Source organism: Arachis ipaensis, chromosome B5 (assembly GCF_059453495.1).
Source record: "Arachis ipaensis isolate K30076 ecotype BB chromosome B5, ASM5945349v1, whole genome shotgun sequence".
In the NCBI taxonomy this organism is placed as follows: Eukaryota; Viridiplantae; Streptophyta; class Magnoliopsida; order Fabales; family Fabaceae; genus Arachis; species Arachis ipaensis.
Window position 1 is genome coordinate 121324143 of NC_142440.1, and position 24742 is coordinate 121348884.

Here is a 24742-nt window from a genome sequence, read left to right on the forward strand (position 1 = left end):
TTGGAAATTATTCTAGAGCATCCATGGTGCTGTATGAATTGAAATTGCAAATTAGTGTAGAGAGCATCCATGGTGCTGTGTGAATTGAAATTGTAAAGTAATCTAAGGAACACTGATATTTTGAAAAGTACTTAGTTAAACCGTCATAAGATTGTATTATGTACAAAAAGAGTTAAGTCTAGCAGTTGCAACACATCAACAATCACAACACATAAAGTTGTTGCCAAATCAGAAAAGGCAATCCAAAATAACATGGTCAGCTTGTTCATAAACTCAGTTGGATTCATTCAATATCAACAAATTGGACCAACAGCTCCACGTCGGGTTGGTCCTGGAGATCTCAAAGACAGCCAGCTTCTCCATAGTTACGTTGCACTTGCGCAAGAAATCCGCCCATCCTCCGCCGATGGTGCCACAATTGCGCCTTCTATTGCCCCCGTATCTGGCGTAGTCCGCCCGGACGGAAATCTCCCCCGCTCTCAGAGTGACCATGACATCATCGCCGACGTCGTCTCCAAAGTGCGGCACATTTGGCTGGGAAAACCAAAAAACGAGAATGAGATGTACTTAAAGGCATGTGTAACATGAATGCAATGTGCATGAAGTCAAGAAAATGAAACGGCAACTATTGATGATGGCATTATGAACAGTTAGCATGCAATTGGGTGCTTGTTTCCCAAAACATTGGATATTGAAAAACAGCATACGAGGCATTACCAACAAATTTGTGTAATTAATTTCAAGTCAACCACGGCTCCTCCAGATAACCAACCATTAACAATTAAGCAACAGCACAACACAGAAGACGTGGACTACTTACAACGGCACATAGGCCAACAAAATAAGGACCAGGAAAACAACAACACTTACTGTGGACCACCTAGGCCGCCACATTACTTTCAATAGAGGGAACAGCAGGGGAACAAAACAGATAATGTGGACCCCAAATACTGCCAACGTAAAAGGTGTATATCTAGTGGAGAGGGAAAGTCATTACCATGAAGTGGACGCGCAACAGCCTTTTTGTGATGTGCATAATGAAGTAGGGGTGCTCGGACTGAAATGTCTGCTCCACCTCAACTGCAGCTGCGCTCCTGGGGACATTGATGCACCCCGTTCGACGGCGGGGCTTTTGAGGAGCGCGTGGACGGTTCCTTGGCACTTGGGGGGTGTGAGGTCGTCGGAGTCATCACCGGACATAGCATACGTCCTCTCCACACCCGGTGACTGAAAAATGCGAACGTTGAAGTCGTCTCTGCCCCTGTGCTTGAACAGCAGAAGGTTAAATGGTTGTAGCTTGTAATCATGATAAAACCTTTGTCATCCCCTCTTGAGAGTGATCTCTTTCCACCCCTTGGGGCTGCATGCAATCTTGTAAGTATGGTCTGACCCGTCGGCGACCGTGATGTAGATATGGTTGCTACCCTTAAGGAGGAGACCATTGGGTAATGGTAGACGCTGCAGATATGGGCATACCAAGACACAGCGTAAGAGATAGAAGAAAATGCAGAGAGCAGAGTCAGAAATGAAGGAAAGAACAGAAGAGCAAGTTTTAACCTACCATCGGTCGCGACGGCTCTCCTGCCGCTTTGATAACCCTAACGACGTCACCTTTCGCGTGTTCTTCGGCCATTTTCTCGTCCAGGCACCAACAGAGAAGAAGGGGATATTCTGAGTTAGGAAAACACCAATAGAGTGGACAGCGTGTGAATCGAGCGGATATGAAGGGTGAATCCTGTCTAATTAATTAATTTAGTCAGAGTTCCACCCCTTAGAATTGTGTGCCATCACCCTTCCATGAAGTCTTCTAGAAGCCAAAAGGTTTCGTGCCTGATGGGTCAGATGGGAATGTTTTTTTATTTTTTTTGGTTGTGTTAAGCGAGACTTTGGATTTTAAAACAATTTTGTCCTGGATCCGTCTCCATTAAAAGGCCATAACCAATCGGTATGCACAAAAAAACTCATGGAACCATATATTGTGGGCATAAAGGAGGATATGAGTACGTAGTGGTTAGTGGGCTCAGGTTATTGCGTTGGCCTGGCCCATGAAAGCGTAAATCATCCCCTGGCATTTAGTATTGTCCTTTTCACTACACGAAAAAAAAATCCTCACATGGTCGGAAAAATCCTCACATGGGAAGCTGCTTGGAATACTTTTTTTCCGTAGAAAATGAGTAATTAATGTACTTCGTTTATTTTCGGAAAAATAAACGATTTACGTTTAAACTAGTTCAATCGAAGAAAAAAAAGGAAGAGATAATTATTTAGTTACATAATAGCTTTAATTAACATTTAGCGTTAATATAGTTTTAAGTTTATTTTTCAATTTCAATGCTCAGCTTTAATAATTACGTCTATGATCTCTTCGATTCACGTGCCAAACCCACAGACGGAGCATCAGTTACAGTGGGCGTAAATGAAGGCGTATGTGGCAGGGTACCTGACTTATCCGGCGTATGTTTAGGAAATATTTATTTCAATTTAAATCAATTCAAACTATTACTAATAAGCAAGGAGATGAGAAGATATTGATTGTTAACTGCATCTGGATTAAACGAATTTATACTGGCTATGAAGTATAGAATATTAATCTTCCGAATCAATAGCAATCAAAATGGAAATAACTCAGAAATTTTGTTCTTTTCGTGTGATAATCACTGACGAGGAAGGATAAACCGATTAACAATTGAGGATAAACAGATTTTTAATATCGAACCGATGAAAGTAGATATAATAATCGCTACAGACTTTTAATTAGCATTTCATAAGAACAAAAGGACGACCAAACAAACAAACCAGATGGATCATTCAGAGCTTCAGGCCTCGGCAAAAAACCAAAACAACATAAAGATATCACCCATGTGCACCAGGTCAAATACCTCCGTCACTATGTTCAATCTGCACCGGTTGAACGCCTGCTTGGGGGGCCAAAGATTTCTCCTTAGCCTCGAAAACATTGACGACCCTTTGTGCCAGGTCACGCCATTTTGAGCTTTCCGCCATCATCTCGTTTGCTTTGTCATACATTCGGCGAACGGTCGCTTCACAATGTTGCTGCTCCCTGCGCAACAACTTCTCCTCCCGGCGTCGTGCCTTCTCCTCTTCCTCCAGTTGATCCTCCTTTTTCTTCAACTTGACCATTAAGTTCACCCTCTCGGACCTGGCCTCGAAGAGTTTATCTGAGATTTTTCGAAGCCTAGCCTCCCAAATTTCCTCCCTCCTGACAAGTTTGGCCTCAACGAGGTCACAATCCGCGGACTTCTCATCTGTACGGACGATGTCGATCAGAGTGGACATCGGGTGTTCTGCGAGGTCGACGGGACTAACGGCGTAGTCGGTGACGGTCTCCTTCGACATTTTCTCGATAGTACACAGAGGAGAGAGCAGTGGATGGTGGCAGAAATAAGGAGGGGGATAAGGATAGACGGAGAGGTTAGAGAAGGAGTTACACAGAGAAGAACTGGGAAAGAAGCGATAGGAGGGATAGGGTTTGTCATTAAAGGGCACGTATGCATATATAGTGTAAAGTGGGAAGCTGCTTTGAATACCTTTTTTTTTTGTAGAAAATGTGTAATTAGTGTACTTCGTTTATTTTTGGGAAAATAAACGATTTATATTTAAAGTACTTCGATGGAAGAAAAAAAACAGGAAGAGATAATAATTTAGTTACATAATAGCTTAAATTAACATTTCGCGTTAATATAGTTTTAAGTTTGTTTTTCAATTTCAATGGTCAGCTTTAATAATTACGTCTAGGATCTCTTCGATTCACGTGCCAAACCCACAGACGGAGCATCGGTTACAGTGGGCGTAAATGAATGCGTAGGTGGCACGATACCCGACTTATCTGGTAAGGCGTTTTACAGTATATAATCTCCCTCCCCAGCGTTCCCTCATCGCATCTGGTCTTCCATGCTAACAACGCAAGATAATTCCCTATTTATGTATCAACCCCTCAGATGAATTGTTTTATATTGGATGATTTTCATCCCCCATTTTTTGATTGGGACTGTGAACTATCTGATACCGTCACATTTAATTCATAAAAAACAGCCCACAAAACTGGTAAGTCAATGGGGAGTCGCCGAAAAGTGTGTTTTGTGTATGTTTAGGTAATATTTGTTTCAATTTAAATCAATTCAAATTATTACTAATAAGCAAGGAGATGAGAAGATATTGATTGTTAACTGCATCTGGATTAAACGAATTTATACTGGCTACGAAGCATAGAATATTAATCTTCCGAATCAACGGCACTCAAAATGAAAATAACTCAGAAATTTTGTTCTTTTCGTGTGATACTCACTGGCGAGGAAGGATAAACCGATTAACAATTGAAGATAAGCAGATTAATTTTGTAAGCCGACACAGAGTCACCGCATTCAAAGGTGAGTGGCCGAGAGACATGTCTCTTTAGCGCGTTATAATTGTGGGGGTGGGTTGTCTAGTTCCCTGACGGAGCGGCCGCTTGTGTGATTCGATCGCATATGCGGCAAGTAGGCTGTCATTCCGGAAATCCGTCGCGAGTACGTATGGACCAAGTGTAATCATTGTTTGTATTCCGGGTATGTTTAGATTATGTTTTTCCAATGGATTGATGTGTATCGCGGTTTATTTTACTTAGTAGAATGCATAGGGGAAACGAAAATTATATTAAAAACACAGTGCCAATGCAATCAAATCCACGCTACAAATAAGGCTAAACAAATTAATTGAATTAATTATGTTCTCCAGTCGTGAAGACAGAAAAAAAAAAGGGTCAGCTAGCGACTTCGATCGGAAAAAGAAAACCAACAAAACGATCACGGATATCAGCACGATGATCACAACCCCACGCCTCCTCGTCGTCGCGACACTCGCAACCATGTTGTCTTCCATGTCCATAGAGGCTGCAATGGCAACCTCGAGCTCTGCCCTTGTTTCATGCACACTCTGTTGCAAATGACGCAGCTCGTCTAGGAGTTCCTGTCTTGTCTTCTTCAACTCTGTGTTCTCACTTCTAATGCACTCGTTCGTTTCCAGCAACCTGCGAATGACATCGGAATAATGAGCCGGGGGCTCTGGATCGTACCACTGAAAGAACGAGCATTTCCTGCTGGTTCCGTACCCAGAACATCCATAAAACCTTCTGCCTGGATAGTTAGATCTCCAAGCGGTTCTGATTGGCGATGTCACGCCACAGTGACAGCGAGGCGTCGGTGCATCGACGGAGGAGGAGCTTATGGAAGAGGATCCCTGCATTGTGTGTTCAATAGTTCACGGGGAGAGTGAAAGAGTGGATTTTGAAAAATCAGTGCACAACGAGGGTTCATATTTACCTCTCTGCTAATGGAACCATGTCCTTGCATTCCAACGGTCTTCTTGTTGACTGACACCTGTGACGCCAACCTGGCAGGGAACGGTCGATTAAAGCCCCTAGCCACAGGGCGGAGGCATCTTCCCCCATGGAGTTGTTAGCTGACGATTCAAATTTCAAACCATTAACATTAAATATGTGGCCTGTTTTCTCCGTTTGGTATAATCTTTCTCTACGAAAAATGTTACAAAAAAAATAATTCATACGTATATATCTTTCTACTGTTTTGAATCGTTTCGGACTGCTGGCCCAAAGTAACGTTTTAAAAAAAAATAAAAAAGGCTTTCCATGGTCATTATTGCGGGACTCTTCCCAATGCAATCGCCGTAGGTTGATTGAAACTGAAATAAAACAAATTTATTGTCACCTAATCTCTTGTTATTCATTGAAAGACGATGTTACTTAATGAGGTGTTTCATATTTTTTTGTATTTAAGGGGCATTTACGTTTTTTTATGTGACGTGAGTGACAGACCCATCATGATGCACAGCCGCGCGCCAGAGCGATAAGGAAGTGTATATTACACGCATCTCTTAGTTGTTTACTCCATTTTGTTCTGGACGTTCTAAGTCACGACATTTTAAAAAAAAAAGCAGAGAAGGAAAGCAGCTGAGATTATGGCAACTCAGTTGGCGGAGTCGTTGGGTGAAATAGGTGTCCAGGTCTTTTCGGACGATATATTGATGGAGATATTCACCCGGACAGACCCGAAGACGGCGACGAGATGCAGAGCCGCAAACACAACTTGGCGTGTCCGACTGTCGTCCGACAAGTTTAGGAGGGACAACACGATCACAAACATCGGGAAACACCAGAAGGTGTTGCTCCAGATTGGTGACCAGGAGACGCACTGTTCAAGAGTATATTTCTGTCTTGTGGACTGTCTACACGGAGGAAGAGTACCCGCGCCAATGCCAGAACAGCTGGGTCATCGTGGATGGTGGAGTGTCATCGGCTCCGATTGCGGTATGATCTGTGTCCGGTATAGCCGGGCTAGTTTTGATACGGGTCTGTTGGTATGGAACCCATTGTTGTGAGTAGCTCGGCAACTGGATGATCCGACAGACACCCTATGGAAACAGGCCGTTATCGGATACGCATTTGGTTATCGGGCGGGAGTTGAAAATTACTACGTCGTCCAAATTTCAAAGAGGCATCTCAGAAACAGGTTTTTGCACTGCAATGTTTTCAATTCCGCAGATGGATTCTGGAAACACGAGTACATTAACGATTTGCATCTCACTCATCTCGGTGCGAGCTCAGTCTTCCACCTTGGTAAGGCCTTGTGGGTCAACTGGGGAGGACGTGATGCCACGGTTGCAACGCATGTGGTTGTTCTGGATGCATGCAACCTTCTATTGAACAAGATAAGGATAAATCGTAGCTCAATTCAGCACGTGCAGGCGATGCGTGTGCTCGACGGCATCCCACATCTGGTCGGCTGTGAACGATCCCCGCACGGACTATCGACCATATGGTGCAAGATTGACTTGGAGTCAATGTGCGTGGTCCCATTCATCAAGCTAGGAGTTGGTGGTCAGTTGGGTGTTCCATGGAATCCTGTGACGATCATGGGTGATCGTATGATCACAGTACGAGAAAATATTCATAGACGGGTAGCAACAGGTGCTAACGGTACCTCTGTGACGGAGATTTCGTTGGATCAGATTAATTTTGTTAGCCGACGCAGAGTCACCGCATTCAAAGGTGAGTGGCCGAGTAACATTTCCCTTCAGCGTTCTTTAATTGTGGGGGTGGGCTCGCTAATTCCCTGAAAGAGCGGCCGCTTGTGTGAGACGATCACGTATATCTGAATTTTTTTTTAATATTAGGTCTGTATTGGTATAATTCATCAAAGTTCCAAGAAATTGTATTTAACATCTTTGTAACAATTAAAAAAAATCAGCGTTTACATTATTATAAGTTATTGATTCTTATCATTTTGGATTATTAACTTTAACGCGTCATTATTAATTTATTATGTAGAATAAATAATAAGAAGAAAATAGATCGTTCTCCTTGTCTTATTTTTTTTGTCTTGTTTGATATCGTAATTCAGGATTTCTGTTAACTTTTTTTTTGTCCTATTTAAAATTGTTACTCACAATTTCTTTTTATCCTACACCAAAACATCATAATATTAATAAAGTACACCAATAATAAACTAATATAAAAAAAATTTAGCATATTCGTGTAATCTATCAAAATGTCAAATTAAAAAATATAAATCTTCTATTTTTTAAAATAAAAAACTGCATCAACGTTTTGTATTTAATAAATTTAAAAATTATTTTTTCATAGCAAACAGCGGTGACGTTTTATGTCTCTTAAAAAGTATAAAAAAAAATCAACCCCTTGGCCTTACACTTCACGTAATAATAACAATGTTAAATGTTCTCATTAGAATTTTTGTCATTTTACTTATTAAGTTTTTATCCTTTACATGCCACACAATTTAATTACAATAGATTTTAATATCGTATCGCCGTGTGCAGACGCTACTGATCTCATGCAATGGCAGGTCACATTTTGCTATGTTAGGAAGCAATTTGCAAAGGCTTGAACATTGGACGGCACCCGAGGTTGCCTAACGGGTGCAATTTTAAACGCATGTGATGCATCCTGCCTCGATGGAGCTGACCGTCTTCATAGTCCAAGGAAGGTGTCTGCAGACCCAACTTTTTGACCAGGCAAAAGCTAGCCGATTCCATCCTCTTCACAAATCAAGCCATCGCCAAAACACAACCATCCCCACGCACAACCAACGCGGACCAACCCATCGGATGCCGACGACCGATACTGCAACTAACAATGGCCGATCATGGGACACACGTGTATTCAACAACGTGAACGACGACACGGCCCAGGTACGATTGTGGTGTATTGGCCTGTTTTGACTTTTTATTTATTTATTTTTAAGTTATGCTTATGTTGCTCCCGAATCTACTGAGTTAGTTGTATACCACAACGTACTAACAAGCGCCCAATGCCAGGAGGACCAGAGAACACCGAACCCAGACGACAACACTTCAAACGACGCGTTGCTGGAAATAATGAGAGAGGTGCTCGAGAACACAAAGGTTGGTAACACCCGTCTCAATTTCCGCTCTAACTGTTTCGGTAACTCCAACCATCTGACAGATCTGTTACGATTTTCCATGGAAGAACACGCAACGCCGAATGGACAGGGTCGAAGCGGAAATGGTGACGATTCGGTTGTTGGTGGGCGGTCTCAGAGAGCCTATCACCGAGGCGCAAAAGAGACCTGCGAATAAAGTCAACGCAACGTCCGATGGAAATCGGATTGAGAAACAAAGAATACCGGTCGCCGACAGGGAACACATGCACAACCCGATGTCACGCGCCTCCATTCCCAACTGTAGACAGTTGATGCTTCCAGGAGCGATTAGGAAGAGACTGCATCAGTCGTCTAGAAAAAGCAGCGGCGAAGACGTCGACATATCTGTTTACGATGACGACGACGATCAGAAACGGGCCATGTACCCAAAGATGTGCAGGTCAAACACGCACGGCATCGAACATGGGCCAAAGGGTGGCAAGGCCACATTCTTCTTCACTCGATTAAAGGAGAAGGTATACGGGGGTAACCGGGCAACTATATCGCCCCAACGAAGCAACAATGCCGACAACCCGACAGGGCACAATGGACTGCAGCCAACGCAAAACAGAAAAGGTAGTTTTCCCTTTAACACGATGATGTCATCCGACGAGAGCTCATCGAAGCCGGAAAGCGGCCACGGACGGACAGCCGACACCTATAAGCAGATCCCGCGACGACCCCGTCAAACTTGACCAAGAAGGGAACAAACACCACCAACGCATGGCCCATCTCTCAGCACGATATGGACATCTGTAAGTACGTCTACGACCATTATGCCGACCCCACGTAAGTATTCAATCTGAACATCAACGACTGAATCTGCCGTGTGGCGTCATTAGTGCCGGAGGGCCGCAGTTAAATTGGGCTAGCGTGTGTAACATCTTTCATTTGTTGACGGCAGGGAGATCGTTGTACGTGTCGGGTCGCAACATGCAACTCGTTCTGACATGGGATGCCTGTTAGACAGACGGCAACCAACTGCGAAGGCATGTGGCAATCCATCATATCCTCTTCAAATTAATGGATTTTTTTCCGCTGACCCGTGTTTATTATTTCCATTCGAAGTCTGATTTTTTTTTGTGTTGGGTATGATTTGCAGATAATGGAGTTGTTCACGATCATGGTTGCATCGGAGGGAGAAACCGATGGAGATCACCCTCGAGCGGTGTGGTGCTTGCATCCTAATTTTGCGGTACGCCCAAATCCTAATTCGGAAATTTATTTGAATGCATAACTATGATTTAACGTTCTCTGTTTTAACATGAACCATGTATCGTTGACATGCACGGTGACTTGTTTCAACTTCTGAATACTCCCTGAGTAACCAGGCCGATGTAATGGACGGCGTCCACCCTGAAATTTTGGCGCAGCGATACGGCAATGACCACATACACCCGACAGAAGACCTGCGCCTTGTAAGCTACCGACCGATAAGATTATTGTACGCAAGTTCTGAACCTGGGCGGAGTGAATTATGACTCTCTTATCGTATTCGGCTTTTTCCATCAATCGCAGGTTTATATGCCAGTACTGGAAGAAGACTGTGAGAAGCATTGGTTCTTGGCTGTGGTTGACCTGTCGGAGAGGCAGGTCTTCCAATTTGACACGAATGCAACTAAAGAATCAAAGGCAAGAAGGAGACGTGTCATACAATGCATGGTAAGCGACGCACATAGGTTAATTCAGCGTCCTATCCGAATACGCTAATATTTATTATCTTGGCGAATCTGTGCCAGCTGACTGCGCTGGATGGAATCGTTGCAACTGACGGGTCTAAAAACTCACACTCTAAGAGCGCTCCGAGTTTTCCAGTTTGGACATCATGGCCGCACCGGGAGTGCCAAAAAACAGCAGCAGTACAGACTCTGGCTTTTGGGTCATGCAGTGGATGGCAATGGGACGGAGGTTCACCCATGCGGTGTTGCCAATTGTAAGTTAATGCTTGCATACAGGTAGAATGCAATTGCACTGTGTGTCTCTAATAAACACCGCGTTGACCATTGCAGCTGGACGAAGAGAAGATCAGGATCAAAATGGCAATTGCACTGCTAACGGGAAGATGCAACGAGGAAAGTGGTGCATTGCTTGCGAAGGCGGCGGAAGCGGCCAGGACGGGGGAACCGTGTCTAAGAAACGTGTGAAGGGGCCGAATACAACGTTTTTTTCCTTCCACTGCAATTTTTTTGGTTTTTGGATGCATTGATACCGGTTATGTTATGTGACATTGTTGGGTCTCCTCAATGGACAGACAGTATTCGTGGGCTGATTATATCATTGGCCATATATCCTATAACTGTTATTGTATCTTTATGTTGGGCCCTTTATGTTATATCATGTTATTTTCCAGCATGCATATTCGCTGAGGATGATCGGCTGTGTCATCACCACCATGCATCAAGTTTTTCGATTCCTCCGAGCTTCGATCGGAGGTGGAATTGACATCGGCGGAGCCATGAGTTTTGCCTTGGATGAAGAGGAGAGTAGCTTCAATTAGGGTCGGGCATTAGGGGTTGTGTCGCTATGCGAGTTCCGTTTCTGGGTTTTGGGTCGAGTCAGTTTCTCTGGCCCAACACCAAGTCCAAAAAAAATGTTATTTTCCAACATGTCAAAAAAAAAAGTTATCTTCCAAGAAAAAAAATTTAAAAACCGTAAATATACCAAAAAAAAGTAATTATGAACAACTTACCTGCTTCCATCGCCTAGATCAATCCGTCCATCCATCGCCAATGCAAGGCTGCCAATACGAAGTGACTATTCGCTGACCCACGCAATGGAATAAATGATTGAATGATAACATTTAATTAAGGCTATGCTTAAATCTTGAACTCATTCGGTGGTTAGCGCTTTTTTTGAAATCCGGTTATTGCCCTTGGTAATTGCACCAATATTAATGTCCCATTAATGCCCAGTCTAATAAGGTTTAATAGTTATTTATTAAAAAAAACTTAAAAAGGCGGGAGTTGTCTCGCCTATTTAACGTGCGTATGTTTCTCATTTACCAAAAAAAAATGCAAACTTTTCGAAGAAGGGAAGCCATTGTTGGAGACTCAAAAACTTCCGGTAGTAAAGAACCGAAAACTATCAAAGAAATCACAGGCGAGGTATGACAATGTCGACGCTCGCTGATTTCCGCTTCTTCAGATTCATAATCCCCAACACGGAGAATCAATTTGTAAGTTTTCATTTTTTTTGTTCTACTACCATATCCCCAAGGCCCGCATGCAAGCCCACATCAATATCGATTTCTTACTCGTGTAAAGAATGCTAGCGCCCTTCTCCAACGCTGTCCGGGAGAACATGAGCAATCCCGTCGAGATAAGTACCACAAATGGTCAGTCGTGGAGCATCTCCTGGGTTGTCGAGGAGGAGCATCCGCATCGAATCGTCTTCACCGGAGGGTGGCGAGCCTTTTACGAACACTACCATCTTCGAATCGGTAACACAATGCTATTTTCGTATCACCAACCAAAGTTTTTCTATGTGGCCATCCATGACGCAAGATACTGCGAGATCAACTATGGAAGGTAACAAGATTATTCTAGCGGGTTTTCTGTATGCACTCGGCTAAGGCGTTTGTTTTATGCTGTTTTACGTTGTACCAGAAACTTGCGTAACGGAAGTCTTCCAGCAATCCCCGCACATGGCAACTATACAGTCCAGTTCTTCGCAATAATCCCGGTGAACGACCCTGATACACTGGTATAGACGCCAATTTCAATTCCTTTACTACCTGCAATCATCAATCCATCCATGTGTGAGTGTGACACATTGTAAACCTTTTTTTTCCACCATCCGCTACAGATGCTCCCGCTACGCTTCTCGTGGGATTATAGCCGGTCCCTACCGCGACCCCTGACTCTAATAACGCCTACAGGACATCGTCATCGCGTGGGCTGGAATATGGAACCTAATGGAAGGATCGTGCTTCATGGAGGATGAGATGCTGTCCGGAAACACTACGGACTAAGAGATCAGTGGATGGTGCTGTTTCGTTATCACGAAGCTCAAAACACCATGTATGTCATGTTCTTCAACGGCCATACAATGGAAATCAACTACTTGGCCCATGCGGAGCCGGGGACGGACTCCACTTGTATAAGCTATCCGACGGCCCCCAAGTCAATGCACATAGCCGATGGGTTCAGATCGACCAATCCGTTCTTTGTCAGTCCAATCGTGCACCGCCTGGCAACCTGTTTTCTCGTAAGTGTGCCGACAATTATTTTTAACGGCAACTATTTCCGGTACTATTGTTCTATTCAATTATTTCATTGCTCTCACCCTAAAAAATATGTCCTCGTTTCCAGTCGAATGTCCCCCTCTGCCGGGAGTATACGAGGATAGCCCAATTTCGATTACCAACGAGAGGGGCGCTGGACCGTTCAGTATACGCACTATGTCGGGAGGACGAACGGATGTTTTGGAATGGGCTGATGTGCCTTAGCAACAGCATGTCAACTAAGACACGGCCATGTGTGTGTCTTCAAGCGGCTGGCGCCGCAGGACTACTGGCTGCATATATATTGAGAACTCCTGTATCCTAAACCCCCCAGCCACCGCCCCCCAACCCAATCAAAGTAACTCGATCGGTCCATGGTGTTTTCTTGCCTCAGTTTGTCAAATACAATGATGCAAGCTGCATGTCCATATATCTGTATCTTTAATCTACATTATATTTCCAGGCATACAATTCTACCTTGCCCTCATTAACTTATGCTTTAGATGATAAACACGATAATCGTTTCTGTTGTTAATGTGCGCGTAGCATTGCAAATAGACTGATCTCCCATATTAGAAATGTATGTCAATTAGTGCCTGTGAAGTTTGAATGTAATTTGAAGATGTGAATCTTGAATGTAATTCGATTCACTTTACCTACCTTTTGTATGTTTGAATTTTGAATTTTGAAACTTCACACTGACTTGTTAATACCCTAAAAATGAGAATTAGTAGTGGTTGTTTATTGATTTAGAGTTGTTGCCGTGCTTCATTTAGTATTGATTCAGATTTGTTGCCGTGCTTCATTTAGTGCATTTTATTCATCACGTCCGGTGTTTTAAGCGTGTGTTTTAAATTACATCCAGAAGCCATGATCCTTTACAAAGAATTTCAAAACCGCGATTGAACCACATGGATTTTCCAATGAACACACAAGGTAGTACAAGACGTAACCAGTTCCGAATGTCTGCTGCAAAGAGGCGGACGACGAGAGTTTTTTTAGGAGACATCCATCTGAATATCCACTAAACGTTACAACCAAAATATCCACATAAACGTTACATACAAAATATCCACTTACCATACAAAAGCCAACATACCAACGAAAGCCAACATAGCAAAAACTTGTTTTAAGGTCGACGACATATAGACGGTTCTGTACCCAGATGAAATGGAGACAATATTCTGTGTACGGCTATAGCCTACCGGAGAATGTGAAAGGATTCGACCAACCTACCGTTGCAACACACAGTCGTGACGAAGGAAACCCAGCCTGCGTGTCACTATCGGAGCATTAGAACGAAGGAATCTTGGCGGTCGCATACAGATCGCCGGATAGGTTATCATAGAGCTGACTCCAATGTGAAAAACAAATGATTAGAACCATTTAACAGGGCAGAAAACTTAACTAGATCATCTATAAAGCGACTAACCCACCATGTCAGTGTCCATCGAATCCATGTCATCTGCAACTGCGCTGGATGACTCCATTGTGCGGCGGTCTGGAAACGTCGTCCTGTTGTGTCCCACCTCCCGGCACAAACGACATCGCTGGATTTTCTTTCCACCATGAGCACCGTTACCCTTTGTATTGCGCCTGGGTGGATTCCGCGCCGGGCCACTGCCACCCTCGGTAGGTGGCCCCTCGGGTGGAAAACTGGTGTCTCCTGCATCTTCGTTCTCGAAGTGCTTCAGCATCAGCATGGCAATGTCTCTTGCAAACTGGAACTTTTCAGTGTTGTGACATGCAATCTTGCACACTTTCCGGTACCAATCCATCAGGCACCAGTGTTGTGTCAGTTGTACAGAATCCCAAATCACGCCCATCGACTGCACCGCCACAAGCTTTGCATCCTTGGTCCATCTCGGCAATATCAGAGACCTCGGGATCTCATGAACATTGTTAAGAACAAGCATCGCAATTATATGTTCACAGGGGACCCCGAAACATTCCATTCTCATGCATGTGCATCGGACCTCCCTCGTATCAGACGTTGTAACAACACGCCAATCCTTTCCCGGAGTGCCGTATCGAGAGACGGTGTGGATAAAATAGGAACCATTGTCTTCAGAGTTAACCACCCTCATTGCACAGGCCCTGTCAAGAATGGGAACAAACAAATAAAATATTGCACGAGTGTAGTTCTCGGCTGCACTCCGCTCCAGCTGTTTCAGGTTGGTGGTCATAACAGGGTCACCCTTTGCACACTCAAAATCAGCCTCCAGCTCCTTTGCACGCACGAACATCAAGCATCGATGGAAATGACGTAAAAACTCAGTGTAGCTGTATCGAGACTTAATATACCGTGATATCACAGCGTGCAAGCCCTCGCACCTTGATGTTGTTCGAAATCCGGCAAAGAACTTTCCCCGTATGTGTGCTGTGGCCCAACTGTGCCTTCTCTCGTACATGTCCTGTACCCATTTTTTATCGGCGACGCCAAATTTCTCAACCATCTCAAACCACTTTCTCTGGAATGTTCAGACCTCGTAGTCGCCAAGCATGCAATCCCTAAAGTTTGTCTTCTAGCTTGATAGTGAAATGATGAATTTTTTAAAAAGGGTCTTCTTCTGGTGTTGTGTTGTAGTCTTCAATTTCTTCTGGTTCAGCCGTGTTTCATTGGTCTGCTGGCGGTCTGCTCTGCTCATCTCCTCTGCTGAAGGTAAGTCCAGTTAAAAGTAGTATTGAACCTTGATTCTGCTGATGTTGTGACTGAAAATATTAGTTTTTATATCTGTTTGACTATATTAGTGTTATTAGCTTATGCTTTCTTTTTATTCTGTTCCAATATTTTTTTTATACTTTTGTGTTTGTGAATTGAGTAAAGTAGGTAACTATTTGATCCTTAGTAACATAGAGATATTGTTTAAATTCTGTTAATAATTTTGTGTATTTTACATTGCATTAATCTAGGATAGTTTATGCTGCTCTGCTCATCCGGCGTTGTCCTTTGCCTCTGCTAAGTTCTTCAATCTTTATTCCACTTGTTTAACTTTTTTGAAAACTATAATATATTTTGAATCAAGTACCAACTTTTATTGATGTGCTTTCCTTTGTGTAATTGTATATTAAACGATGTTGCTATTTTTTTATTTCATTTTTCTAATTTTATCTCTGTTAACTTTATTGTAGATTGCGTAACATAATGGCTACACGGAGATTGACAAGGGCTGCTGCATCTGGTTATACACCACGAGCACCTGCCACGGCCCCTGCAGCGCGTGCTCCTACCCCCGCCCCAGCCCCGGCAGCCCCTGCAGCACCTATCCCAGCCTCTGTAGCCCCTGCAGCCCCTGCAGCATCTGTCCCAGCCCCGGCAGCCCCTGCAGCCCTGGCAGACCCTGCCCCAGCCCTGGCAGCCCATGCAGCCCCTGCCCCAGCCCCTGCATCATCTGTCCCAGCCCCGGCAGACACTACTTCAGCACCACCCACTGCCCCTATTGATAGGCGTATTGGTAAAAGGGGACCTTCGCGTGGGATTGCAACAAATAGGGTTATCAAAACAAAGACAAATGGAAAATTGGAATTGCCGATCTCTTTGGAGAACTTAGCTCCTAATGGCATCCATGCTGATTTGTTTGCATCTGAAGTGGGTATCGTTACAAGACAAAATGCTCCTTTGGATGTAGAGAAATGGAGCCAAGTTGGAGATGATGTCAAGCAAAAAATATGCGACATCGTTTTGGTAATAGATATTTATATTTTCTGTTATTCAGTTTATTATAGAAGTTATTTCTGCTAACTAACTTTGACAAATCATTTGTAGGAAAAGTTTGATATAGCTGATACGCAAGTAATGCGCAATATGATTTTAGCTAAGGCTAACATATGTTATCGAAGTTGGCGCTCAAGATTGCGTGAGCACTATGAGTTGTATCAAATTGATGAGGAGCGCCTTCAAAATCCACCAAACAATGTTCTACCGGAGACATGGGAGACTTTGGTGTCCTACTTTGGAAGTCCTTCTTTTCAGGTTTAAAATTTTTATTGTGACAACCATTGAGGTTTTTTTTATGTTGTTTTGCTATTTTAGGTCAATGCAAATTATTATAGCTGACCTCCTTTTGTCTTTTGTGAGTTTGGTCTTCTATAGGAAAAAAGTTTAAGAAACAAAGATAATAGAAAGCATCATATTGTACCCCATATTGTTGGTCGAAAGACATTTCAAGTTGTTAGACGTGATCGGATAAATAGTCTTAAAGTTTTAATTTGGTCTTCTATTTTTTGCTATGTCATGTTTGCACTTAACTACATGCTATATTTTACACTTCCAAAAAATTTGCAGCGCCATCCTAGAACCGGTGTCGAGCCTGACATTCAAGAATTATGGCAAATTACTCATCAAAAGAGTAATGGAGAATGGGTGAATGAAAAAGCTAAACAAATTGATGTAACATTCTTAAGCTTTTCCTCTTTTTGTTGCATGGAAGTTAAATATTATCTCCATTTTCAAATTACAAATTGGATTGTGTAGGATGACATTAGCACTATGCTTGATGACTCCTATGATTTGGAAAATCCTCTCACTCCAAATGAAGCTTTTCTAATTGTGAGAGGTGACAAAAGTGGTGCAAGTTATGGCATAAAGGCTTCAAAGTCTAAGTTAAGGATTCAAGCACAACTTCAAGAGGCAATGCAAGACCGTGAGGAGCTAACAAAGGAAATAAATGTGCTCAAAGAAAAACTTGAAGAGCAACGAACACGGCAAGAGGAAGAATTAGCTCAAATGAAAGCTCAATTGGAAGCTCAACAAGCTATTGTCAACTCTCTCATAGCGCGCTTTGACAATGAAACAAACTAGACCCTAAAGGTACTCCTAAAGTTGCTTATGTTTTTAATATATTTTTGTAGATGATTCCCATTTTATATTAGTATACTTTAATTTGTATATGGATCTTTTTATCACATTTTACTTGTGTCATGGTTGAAAAATGACAAATGTCCTATTGATTGCTTTGATAAATTTGGTTGGGTATGGCTGAGACATAAGTTGCATATTGGTTGTGTTTGTTGGAACCGTGAACGGTGGAAATATCCAATTTTTAGGGGAGGTTCTGCCGAATTTTTTATAAACATTTTGGATAAAACTTAGTGGAAAAATGATAGATAGTGTTATATCTTGTTTCTAACTTTTTGGTTTCGGTTTTTCTTATTTACAGGAGTGCTGAAAGGGTGACCATATGCAACCTTGAGGGCTCAAGAATGTTTTGATGCATAGAGACACTAATCTATGTTAGAACTTTTATGTTTTGGTTGAACTTTTATGTTAGAACTTTGATGTTTTGGTTGAACTAATCTATGTACTCACTAGCTAATGTTATTTTGTTTCAAGACAATTTTAGCTAGAAGGATCTTGTTTGACTTATGTATGTTTTTGCATATTAAATAGATGTAAACTAGCTTATTAAAAGCGTTATTATATTAGTTAATTTAAAAACTAATTTACTAAATTATGCACGTAATTTGTAATAAAAATAAAGTTGTTACAAAATAACTTATTCGCTTTCGTAACTGAAGAAAAAAATGTTACCAAATCATGTTACATTTTGTAACAAATTTTTTTGATAGAAAAAAAATTTACTGTCACGAAAAATACCTTCAAGATCAAAATTTGTTACCATTTTTGTAACGGCTTCTGGTTTTTTGTATCAGAAAAAATTGTTACAAAATATGGTATTGAATTGTAACAGTTCCATTTTTCGTTACAAAAACTTTTTGTAACGGGACTTACTGCAATGGACCCTTTTTTTGTTACAAAAAACTTTTGTGTCAAAATATCGACGTTTTGTAACAATATTTTTTGTTACAAATACGCCTTTTTTCTTGTAGTGTGAATTTGGGCTTTCCGATGTTGCTCGTGGCGTTTTGGAGTAGATGCCAAGCGCAGAGTCGATGGTGAGCCTCTGGAAAAACTTGCTCGATCGCAGACTTCATTTGCCTGTCATCGTCGGTTATTATGGACACGGGAGCCTTCCCTTTCATTGAAGTTTGCAACTGTTGAAGCAGCCAGACATAGGTCTCTTCTTTCTCGTCTGCCCCCAGTGCAGTGGCAAAGACAACCGTTTGGTTGTGGTGATTCACACCGGAGAATATTACAAGAGGTGAAAGGTAAACGTTTTTCTTGTACGTTGCATCAAATGCAACCACGTCTCCAAACACCTGGTAATCAATTTGGCTGGTGCCGTCACACCAAAACAAATGTTGCAACACGCCCTCACCATCAACAACTTCCTTGTAGTACAGTGCTGGATCATTTGTCTTGCACTCTCGGAGATACCTTAGGCACGATTCCGCATCTAGGCCACCCTCCCTTCGTTGCTTCGCATTTACATTGTGCATGTCCCTTGTTGTGTACGGGACATTATGATACCCGCCGGCTAGGCTCGCCATAAAATCGTGGATTCGGGAGATGCTAATGCCCCCTTTGCGCATGTCGTTCATCTGCTCGATGTCCGCTTCGCTCATCCTCCGATGGCCTGGGAGCATGGAAGAAAATCGCAACTCAAGAACGTGGTGGTTATGCGCGTCTGAAAAGTACGCAACGTGCCAACGTCCTGATTCATCGTCCATGTGGAGTAGCATCCTTGCAGGGCATCCACAACGTGTCTCAGCCCTCGGCCTCTTTTGCCGGTTAGGCATCGAGTAGAACTTCGGGGATCGGTACCCTTGTCGGTGGCACACGAACTCCTGCCGTATCCTTACTTCGCCACGTTTTTCGCTTCTGGAACGTCTCGCCCCGAAGCCATGGTGCTTTGCATATTGCTGGTAGAACTCAAATGCAATGTCAACATCTGCGAAATTAAATCGGAGAACATCCTCCTCGCTCAAGTTCAAAAAATCAATCCAACCTAACGACTCCACGGAATCAACAGCGTAAAACTCGTCTTCCGCATAATTGTCAGACATTCCTACGGCGCCGTCCAAACTGTCTTCCAAATCAACCGCATCCCCATTGTCGACATCGGCCTCTGCATGATGGTTGTGTTCTGTTTCATCTTCCTGAAAGTCGTACTCGTCCGACTCCATCCCTACAGAGCCTTCGCCCTCAAACGATCCAACTCCGTGCTCTGCTTCGTCAGACATTTCTGGTTCATCGGCGACACGCACGCCCCCAGTGGTATCTTCATCCCGGCAAACCTGTGCCAAACAGCAACAATGCGGTAATTTAGCGAAACACGCAAAATTGGGGGATGTCCTCCAAAGAAAATTGTAGTCCTATGAGGAAGAAAAAGGGGGATATTTGTAAATCAAGTGAATGGTGATAATACAACGGGTACCTTCTTTCGATTGATGGAGACGGCGAAGCCATCAACTGCCGAAGACAACCGACGTCGTCAGAGGTGAGGCTGTTTGTGTGCTTGCATCCGCCTGAACAGACTCGTTAGCACTGAGTGGGGTGGGAGAAGAAGTTAGCTCAGTGTGAAGGTTCCAGTCGTTGTCGGTGGTGGAGATAAGAAGAGACGGTGCGATTGGGTCAGAGGGAAAGGGGAGGAAGAGGGTGCGATTGCGACGGAGGGGAAGGGGGAGGAAGAGGGTGCGATTGCGACGGAGGGGAAAGGGGAGGGAAAGGGGAGGAAGAGAACCTGGGCTGGAGGAGGAACTTAGCGGCAGTAATAGTTGTTAACCAAATGCTGATTGTCCACCTAATTCTGACCATTAAATTAAATGTATTTATTTTAAAAATTCTAAAAGTACCCCTCTAACTTATACGAAATTGTAGAAAAGACCCACCAAAATAATACATTTTTATTCCTACCTCCTTCGGCTGATCGGTGTGCCAAACAAGAAAATGATATTTTGGTGCGCTATGTATAGCCGCGTACCGAATCCGTGCCCATAATTGTAGTGATGCTTTCACTATATATATATAGCCTCAGCCATCTCTCTCTCTTTGAGCATTTCCTCCTTTGAACATTTATAACATAATATATAAATATAATAAAAGATATTGTTTAAACAAATAAATTTATCATCAATAATTAATTGAATCTCTAATTATATGTGATTCATTTAAATTCTATGTCTATTTATTTGTTTTACAGTATTATCGAATTCGGTAAGATAGAAATTTTTCTATCGTAAATTAAAATTATATTTAAAAATTTATGATTAATTAATAAATTATTACATATTAATAAATTAATCACTAAATTGGTTAAAATTAAGTATTTTATCTCTATCTTTTGCAAACCTGTCTCAGATAAATATCTATTTATGTCTTGGTAGTTGGAATGTAAATATTCTTATTAATAGTGGACACTGTACTGCTTGAAGTAAAGAGAGAAGATATAGAGCTTCATTTTAATTCTTTAACACTAGAAATCTTCTACTAAAAAGCTTAAGGCAGCAATTTTGTTTGTTACTTTTAATCAGCTAAAGAATTATGGTGAATATTATAGTGCCTAAGACATGGTGCCTAACTTACTAAAAAAGGCAAAGAAATAATATTTAATAAATTTTAAAAATTTTAAAAATTTTATTTTTATTTTATATATTTTATTTTTTTAATTATAAAAGTAAGTTAGACAATTTAAACACCACAATAAAAGATACCATAGAATCCACCAAGAATTATAGGCCAAATTGTGGCTACTTTAATTAAGCATGCATGTGGAAGTGTGCTTGAGGTCAAGTTTGACCTATAGAAGAAAATTTTGAATACTTGTTGCATACAGGGGTTTTTCCTTTCCAAACTATATATCGGTTTCGCAATATAAAACTATATGGTCAGTTATATTTGGGATATTAAGTTTTAAACTAAAGCTATTCAAATTGTTTGATGCTGTTGATGATGATTTATTTTTGGGTTAAGTACTGAAATCGTCCCTAAGGTCTGGGGTGAAAATCAAAATCGTCCCCGACCTTTTTTTGTTATTAAAATCATCCCCAACATTACAAAACGTTATAAAATCGTCTTTTTTTACTTTAATTTCTTTTTATTGACCAAATTACCCTTAAAATTAATAAAAATAAAATTAAAAAAAAAAACCCAACACCCCCCTCCCCCAACCCCCATCCTGTTTCCGTATCTCCCTCTCTTCCTTTTCATCTCCTTCTTCCTATCCCTCTTCGAACCCTCCCTCCCAACCACAACTCCAATTCTTCCTCTCTCTCTTTTCGCCACCGTATCATCTCCGCCCCCACCTCCTTCTCCACCTTTTTAGCTTCTCCCTTTCCATCACCAACCTCAACCCTTCCTCCATTAACGTTGGCCTCACCTTCCTCATCTCCTTCTCCACCTTCTTCTCCCTTTCCATCACCGACCTCAATCCTTACTCCTCGACGACAACCATGTTCTCTGACTCTTCTTCGGCGCCGACTCCTTCTCCGTCGCGCTCTTTCTCTCGCAGCGCCGGCATGCGTTCTTCCTCTCACAGCGCCACGCCTCCGTTCTGCCTCCTGCAGTGTTGCGCCTCCGTTCTGCCTTCTTGCCGTATTGCTCCTTCTAGATTCAGATCTATTCTTCTTCCTGTTATGCTTCTTTGATTCTCTGTTTTGCTTCCTGGAGCTCACCACTTTCCATGGGGATCGATGCGGGTAGGAGGAGTGAGGTCAGTTGGGAGAGGTTGGGAAGGTGGAGAGCAGAGGGTGGTGGGATCGATAGAAGCGTCTTCGAATTTGTCGTCTTCAGCCTCGAATCCCTCTTTTTTTTGTTCTTCAGGAAAAAAAAATTCTTTCTTTTTTTTTATTTTTTTAATTTCTGTTGCTATTGAATTTGGATCTGAAGTTGCAGATGATGATTGCTGAATTGTTGTTAAATTTAAAATTTTTGTTGATTTATTTTGTGGATGTTGTTGTTGATGTTGTTCATTTTGTGGTTGCTGTTGCTAAATGTGTGTTAATGTTGCTGAATTTGTTGGTTAATTTATTGTTGCTGTTGTTGAATTTAGTTTGTGGGTGTGCGATAGTGATTTAGAGAGAAGGAAAGTGTGATAGTTCTGGAATCAATGGTGATGGCCATGAGAAAAAGAAGAGGGAGAGGAAGAAAGTTGCCTAGATGCAGAAGTTATGAACAGAAGCTGATAAGGATGATGAAGATGATGCATAACATGATGCGTAGGTGTGATAGTGAGGGAGTTACGGGAGGGGAGAGGGGGGGGGGAGTTTGCTTTAATTTTTTAATATTAATTTTAATTATTTTTATTATTAATGAAGGGTAATATGGTAAAAAAAATAAAATTGAAGTGGAAAAGGACGATTTTATAACGTTTTGTAACGTTGAGGATGATTTTAATAACAAAAAAAGGTTGGGGACGATTTTGATTTTCACCCCAGACCTTAGGGACGATTTCAGTACTTAACCCTTTATTTTTCATGTAGTTTTAATTAGATTCAAAATCTGATCAAACTGCATGATTAAACTCTTAAGTACGTACACCCCTCAGCTCAAAATTTAATTTAGCAAGATTCCATGTCTTTGTAATTTTTGTTACCTTGTTTCAAAACATACTACAATTTAATAGAATGAAGCGAATTGTGAAGGTTCTTGAACAATGAAAACGTGCACTTTTGATATATTTTGTTATTATTGCATTGGCCTAAAAAGAGGTTCTGATTTTGTGTCGTTTATCTTGAATATTTCCTTGTCTCCCTTGCAGTACAAATAATGAAGGGGTTTGGTACCCGTTTACATAAAATAATTAATTAAGCAGGTATTAATAATAATGTCAGTTACGTTACGTTGAGTCATCATAAGTGAAAGAACTTTTCAATTAAAATTTTGACTGCTTGAAGTCGAGGACTAAAGGTAGTGGAGGCAACATGATGAAGACAATTTCCTCTACAGGTTTGTAAGTTGCATTGTTAGACTTTCTGCACACACAAGAGATGTTTGTTGGATTTACTGCTTAAAATATTGAAGGACCACATGAAAAGTAATCATATATATACACACAAATACACGTACACTTGCAAGAGATCTTCAGAATTCAGATAGATAGGGCGCGGTCATTGCATGATTCTTTATAAAATAAAATCAAGTCAAATAATTATTGTTATTTGTGTATGTGTATGTGTGTCACATAAATTAAATAAACAAATGATGAATTGAATCCACGGCCTTCATTCATAGTACAAATTAGCAGCTAGTCAATGAGGCTAGTGTGGTCCATGAATATCACCTGATTTTAATGCTTACCCTTCTTTTTCCTTTATATCCATTTCAGGTGTAGTAGTGTGAAGGCGAACGAACCACTATTCAGTTCATCACCACTGGCTTGTGGACAATATTGCTTCTAACTATCTATTCTTCTGCTTTTGCCATTTACAAATAGTCAAATACTAATACCTACAACTTGCTTGCTTTCAAAGCTTGCTTTAACTTGCCCAGTTTATTTATTAAGCACCTGCTTTAACTTAAACCATTATTTAAGTCATCTCTCACAGCTTTAATTAATCAATGGTCCCAACCCCATTATTTTATTTCAAACAGTTAAGCTACTGCTTTTGGCTTTTATTTGCTACCAATTTCACACTTTTTTTCTGATAATTATCTACCAAAATGAAAGGATTAATTGCAAAGCATTATAAGTTAGAATTGTCCTGATGATGAATAATGGGATAGAGAAGAAAAATTGAAATGCACTAGCTAGGATGTGTATGCATATATACATAGAGAGGAGCAGTGAAAAGGACTATGTATATGTGATGTAAGAGATATAGCATAAGTTTCAAAGAATAAAACAATAGATGTGGGGTTGAGTCTATCTCAACTTAGATTGCAAAAACCCTAATGATAGATACTGATAGCAACCGTTCGTTGAAGCAAGTCTAAGTCCCCTGGGTAGAATTTAACACCCCAGAAAGGAGGCATTGAACATGCCCCCCTCCTTTTAGCACAATAACAACGCAAATTGTTCACGTACCCTATATAAATGCCTTCTTTCATTCTTAGGGCAAACTTTAATGCTCAAACATGTGTGCTTTGCCACCCTTTGTTGGCAAAACCATTTTTCTTTTCCATTATTTCAATATCAACCTCAGCTCTAGGGCAAAAGAAACTATATAGAGCCAGAAAAAGTATATATAATTCTTTGGGCTTACTTCC

The 24742-nt window shown here is 41.6% G+C and overlaps 2 protein-coding genes across 2 annotated transcripts; both read right to left on the reverse strand.

The window, feature by feature from the left end:
• Positions 1-13989: 13989 nt before the first annotated feature.
• On the reverse strand, positions 13990-15152 carry LOC107640888 (protein FAR1-RELATED SEQUENCE 5-like). The gene is made up of 2 exons (XM_016344392.1): positions 14133-15152; positions 13990-14046 (listed from the first exon to the last, which is right to left on the reverse strand). Exons 1-2 carry the CDS (start codon positions 15150-15152, stop codon positions 13990-13992), a joined length of 1077 nt encoding a protein of 358 aa, XP_016199878.1.
• A 3313-nt stretch (positions 15153-18465) lies between these two features.
• LOC107640889 (protein FAR1-RELATED SEQUENCE 5-like) lies at positions 18466-22055 on the reverse strand. The gene is made up of 2 exons (XM_016344393.2): positions 21987-22055; positions 18466-19833 (listed from the first exon to the last, which is right to left on the reverse strand). Exons 1-2 carry the CDS (start codon positions 22053-22055, stop codon positions 18466-18468), a joined length of 1437 nt encoding a protein of 478 aa, XP_016199879.2.
• Positions 22056-24742: the final 2687 nt, after the last annotated feature.